This window comes from Procambarus clarkii, chromosome 36, assembly GCF_040958095.1.
Source record: "Procambarus clarkii isolate CNS0578487 chromosome 36, FALCON_Pclarkii_2.0, whole genome shotgun sequence".
Taxonomy (NCBI): domain Eukaryota; kingdom Metazoa; phylum Arthropoda; class Malacostraca; order Decapoda; family Cambaridae; genus Procambarus; species Procambarus clarkii.
Genome location: NC_091185.1, coordinates 38,634,489 through 38,640,269, shown reverse-complemented (window position 1 = coordinate 38,640,269; position 5,781 = coordinate 38,634,489). Strand labels below are relative to the sequence as shown.

The 5,781-nt window shown below is 49.7% G+C and overlaps 1 protein-coding gene across 1 annotated transcript; it reads left to right on the top strand.

Moving 5' to 3' along the window:
* The first annotated feature begins 3,466 nt into the window (after positions 1–3,466).
* LOC138371773 (hornerin-like) lies at positions 3,467–4,747 on the top strand. The gene has a single exon (XM_069336795.1). The coding sequence runs from the start codon at positions 3,467–3,469 to the stop codon at positions 4,745–4,747; it is 1,281 nt and encodes a 426-aa protein (XP_069192896.1).
* Positions 4,748–5,781: the final 1,034 nt, after the last annotated feature.

Below are 5,781 nucleotides of genomic sequence, written 5' to 3'. Positions count from 1 at the left end.
TACCACAGTGTACCACTGCCACTTGAGCACCAACTACCACAGTGTACCACTGCCACTTGAGCACCCACTTCCACAGTGTACCACTGCCACTTGAGCACCAACTACCACAGTGTACCACTGCCACTTGAGCCCCAACTAACACAGTGTACCACTGCCTCTTGAGCACCAACTTCCACAGTGTACCACTGTCACTTGAGTACCCACTACCACACTGTACCACTGCCTCTTGAGCACCAACTACCACACTGTACCACTGCCTCTTGAGCACCAACTACCACAGTGTACCACTGCCACTTGAGCACCAACTACCACAGTGTACTACTAAAACTTGAGCACCAACTACCACAGTGTACCACTGCCACTTGAGCACCAACTACCACAGTGTACCGCTACCACTTGAGCACCAACTACCACAGTGTACTTCTGCCACTTAAGCACCAACTACCACAGTGTACCACTGCCACTTGAGCACCAACTACCACAGTGTACTTCTGCCACTTAAGCACCAACTACCACAGTGTACTTCTGCCACTTAAGCACCAACTACCACAGTGTACCACTGCCACTTGAGCACCAACTACCACAGTGTACCACTGCCACTTGAGCACCAACTACCACAGTGTACCACTGCCACTTAAGCACCAACTACCACAGTGTACCACTGCCACTTGAGCACCAACTACCACAGTATACCACTGCCACTTGAGCACCAACTACCACAGTGTACCACTGCCACTTGAGCACCAACTACCACAGTGTACCACTGCCACTTGAGCACCAACTACCACAGTGTACCACTACCACTTGAGCACCAACTACCATAGTGTACCACTGCCACTTAAGCACCAACTACCACAGTGTACCACTGCCATTTAAGCACCAACTACCACAGTGTACCACTGCCACTTGAGCACCAACTACCACAGTGTACTACTACCACTTGAGCACCAACTACCACAGTGTACCACTGCCACTTGAGCACCAACTTCCACAGTGTACCACTGCCACTTAAGCACCAACTACCACAGTGTACCACTGCCACTTGAGCACCAACTACCACAGTGTACCACTGCCACTTAAGCACCAAATACCACAGTGTACCACTGCCACTTGAGCACCAACTACCACAGTGTACCACTGCCACTTGAGCACACACTACCACAGTGTACCACTGCCACTTGAGCACCAACTATCACAGTGTACCACTGCCACTTGAGCACCAACTATCACAGTGTACCACTGCCACTTGAGCACCAACTACCGCTAAGAATTCTGCTCAAGTTTGAGCCGCGGAGAGCGAGTTAAGTAAAAAATTTAAATGTTAAACTTCATTCAAAATTCTTTACAAGTTACAGTGAAAAATATAGCAAAGAGAATATTACAGCATGTTACATAATTGTTAGACTTCTCTGTGGCTGAGGGACTCTGGCATACAGGTGTCAGGGACTGTATCGTGAGTGTCTGGCATACAGGTCCCAGGGCCTGTATCGTGAGTGTCCTGCCTGCAAGTCCCAGGGACTGTATCGTGAGTGTCTGGCCTGCAGGTCCCAGGGACTGTATCGTGAGTGTCCTGCCTGCAAGTCCCAGGGACTGTATCGTGAGTGTCTGGCCTGCAGGTCCCAGGGACTGTATCGTGAGTGTTTTGACTGCAAGTCCCAGGGACTGTATCGTGAGCGTCTGGCCTGCAAGTCCCAGGGACTGTATCGTGAGTGACTGGCCGCAGGTCCCGGTGACTGTATCTTGAGTGACTGGCCTGCAGATCCCAGGGGCTGTACCTAGAGTGACAGGCCTGCAGGTCCCAGGAACTGTATCGTGAGTGACTGGCCTGCAGGTCCCAGGGACTGTATCGTGAATGACTGGCATGCAGGTCCCAGGGACTGTATCGTGAGTGACTGGCCTGCAGGTCCCAGGGACTGTATCGTGAGTGTCCTGCCTGCAAGTCCCAGGGACTGTATCCTGAGTGTCTGACCTGCATGTCCCAGGGACTGCATCGTGAGTGTCTGACTTGCAGGTCCCAGGGACTGTATCTCGAGTGACTGGCCTGCAGGTCCCAGGGACTGTATCGTAAGTGTCCTGCCTACAAGTCCCAGGGACTGTATCGTGAGTGACTGGCCGCAGGTCCCAGTGACTGTATCGTGAGTGACTGGCCTGCAGGTCCCAGTGACTATATCTTGAGTGACTGGCCTGCAGATCCCAGGGGCTGTACCTTGAGTGACAGGCCTGCAGGTCCCAGGGACTGTATCGTGAGTGACTGGCCTGCAGGTCCCAGGGACTGTATCGTGAATGACTGGCATGCATGTACCACGGACTGTATCGTGAGTGACTGGTCTGAAGGTATCAGGGACACTCGTAAGTGTCAGTCCTGCAGGTCCCAGGGACACTCGTGAGTGACTGGCCTGCAGGTCCCAGGGACACTCGTGAGTGACTGGCCTGCAGGTCCCAGGGACACTCGTGAGTGACTGGCCTGCAGGTCCCAGGGACACTCGTAAGGGTCAGTCCTGCAGGTCCCAGGGACACTCGTGAGTGACTGGCCAGCAGGTCCCAGGGACACTCGTGAGTGACTGTCCTGCAGGTCCCAGGGACACTCGTGAGTGACTGGCCTGCAGGTCACAGGGACACTCGTGAGTGACTGGCCTGCAGGTCCCAGGGACACTCGTGAGTGACTGGCCTGCAGGTCCCAGGGACACTCTTGAGTGACTGGCCTGTAGGTCCCAGGGACACGCGTAAGTGACTGGCCTGCAGGTCCCAGGGACCGGCAATGGTGGCCGAATGAGAAAATATGAGTAAAGTTAAAGTAAGCAAACTTTAATATTTGAAAATATAAATAAATAATACAATATTATCACTCTTTCAAGAACTTCAGTTTATGACAATAACGAGAGATAATATTGACAGCGACGACTATTTGAATTACAATATATTCACTCTTATATGAATCAAACTAATTTCATTAAAAATAAACTTATACTTTATATTTATTTGTTATTTACATTTAACAGTTTTTTTATAACTTGGAATATATGCTTTTTATGTAATTTTAAACACATTAAATCTACAAAAATTAATTATAAATAATCGTGTAATAAAATCTGTTTTATAAAAACAATTACAAAGAGAGATTAAGAAAACTTTCTTTACAGTTGAAGAAAGACTGAGTGTCAGGTTCGACCCAACTGAAGCGAACAAGAAGATCCAAAGTAAAGATCAGAGCAGATGTTAATAGGTTAATAAACTTATCAACATACAATTTAACATGAAATAATTGATATAAATTGGAAAACTTTGGACACAGAAAAGTCGTTGGTAAACCAAAGTGTAGAAATAAGGTATAAATTTATAGTAAAAACTACCGGGGTAATAAAGGCGTGAGATCACAAGACTGTTTCAGGTGCGGACTGAACGTGGAGGTGAATGTTCGCCACCAGCTGCCTCACATGGGTCAACAGGGCACCAGCAGCTGCCTCACATGGGTCAACAGGGCACCACCAGCTGCTTCACAAGGGTCAACAGGGCACCACCAGCTGCTTCACAAGGGTCAACAGGGCACCACCAGCTGCCTCACAAGGGTCAACAGGGCACAAGCAGCTGCTTCACAAGGGTCAACAGGGCACCACCAGCTGCCTCACAAGGGTCAACAGGGCACCAGCAGCTGCTTCACAAGGGTCAACAGGTCACCAGCAACTGCCTCACAAGGGTCAACAGGGCACCAGCAGCTGCCTCAAGAGGGTCAACAGGGCACCACCAGCTGCCTCACAAGGGTCAACAGGGCACCAGCAGCTTCCTCACAAGGGTCAACAAGGCACCAGCAGCTTCCTCACAAGGGTCAACAGGGCACAAGCAGCTGCCTCACAAGGGTCAACAGGGCACCAGCAGCTTCCTCACAAGGGTCAACAGGGCACCAGCAGCTTCCTCACAAGGGTCAACAGGGCACAAGCAGCTGCCTCACAAGGGTCATCAGGGCACCAGCAGCTTCCACACAAGGGTCAACAGGGCACAAGCAGCTGCCTCAAAAGGGTCAACAGGGCACCAGCTTCTGCCTCAAGAGGGTCAACAGGGCACCAGCAGCTTCCTCACAAGGGTCAACAGGGCACCAGCAGCTTCCTCACAAGGGTCAACAGGGCACAAGCAGCTGCCTCACAAGGGTCATCAGGGCACCACCAGCTGCCTCACAAGGGTCAACAGGGCACCAGCAGCTGCTTCACAAGGGTCAACAGGTCACCAGCAACTGCCTCACAAGGGTCAACAGGGCACCAGCAGCTGCCTCAAGAGGGTCAACAGGGCACCACCAGCTGCCTCACAAGGGTCAACAGGGCACCAGCAGCTTCCTCACAAGGGTCAACAAGGCACCAGCAGCTTCCTCACAAGGGTCAACAGGGCACAAGCAGCTGCCTCACAAGGGTCAACAGGGCACCAGCAGCTTCCTCACAAGGGTCAACAGGGCACCAGCAGCTTCCTCACAAGGGTCAACAGGGCACAAGCAGCTGCCTCACAAGGGTCATCAGGGCACCAGCAGCTTCCACACAAGGGTCAACAGGGCACATGCAGCTGCCTCAAAAGGGTCAACAGGGCACCAGCTTCTGCCTCAAGAGGGTCAACAGGGCACCAGCAGCTTCCTCACAAGGGTCAACAGGGCACCAGCAGCTTCCTCACAAGGGTCAACAGGGCACAAGCAGCTGCCTCACAAGGGTCATCAGGGCGCCAGCAGCTCCCTCACAAGGGTCAACAGGGCACAAGCATTTTCCTGTAACTATATGATTGTATGACCTCGTCCTGTCTTTGAGAGCACGAGGTGAGCACGTGGTCCACCTTCCACGGAGTCTCGCTATGGTCAAGTGTCAAGTCCTTAGGTACTGGGCCTTGGAGAGGAGCGTGGCGAGCATGGGCTAGAGAGAGTCTGGTCTCTTCCTCAGTCTCCTTCTAAATAGAAATTGCGAAGCACTGAACTTGATGTTTTACATTCTGAATAGGAAAAGGCACAGAGTATTATACAGAAATTCAATATGTAGAGTATCGAACTGTAGATTTTGGTATATCAAGAACTTGTCATAGTTTGAACATATGCAATAGCGTCCATTTTTGGCTCCGAGGTTCAGTGTTTAATAAAAAATTTCTGTGGCAGAAATCCTCGCTGATTTAACATTGTTCTCGATGTGAGAGATTTACTCCAATGTTGGGTGACCCCATTCTGGCCAGCACCATCCTCGCCAGCACCACCCAGGCCAGAACCACTCTGGTTAACACCACACTGGCCAGCACCACCCTCGCCGGGTACTGCTAGTGTATAAATAAAAATGTAAATGGTCGTTTGTTCAAAAGAGCTAATCTCAGAAAGTTCTTAACCGATTGCTTTGCAATTTTCACACAACGTTCCATTTACATCCGAGCGGGTTTATATATACATATTATATAGATGTGATGTCTGTGACTTAAAAAACAACAACTATTTTTTCAAGTGTTTTTCATGGGAGGGAAATCTTCGAAACTTCTTTACCGATTTCTTTGAAATGTTAACACAACGTTGCATTCGAATAGATGCGTGTTTTATATACCTCCTATATGCATGCCACACCTGTGACAGGAAAAATTATGCTTTTTTGAAAAACAGTGCCACCTGTTGGACGTAAGAACAACACACAATGAAATCTCCAAAAGTTCTTCATTGAATGCTTTGAAATTTTGATACAACGTTCCATTTAAATACCTGCATGTTTTTACATACCTACTATATTGATGACGCACCTGTGACATGTAAAAACATGTTTTTTTGAAAAATAACGCCAT

Coding starts and splice junctions, on each gene's coding strand:
- LOC138371773 (XM_069336795.1), top strand. CDS start 3,467: ATGGGTCAACAGGGCACCACCAGCTGCTTCACAAGGGTCAACAGGGCA.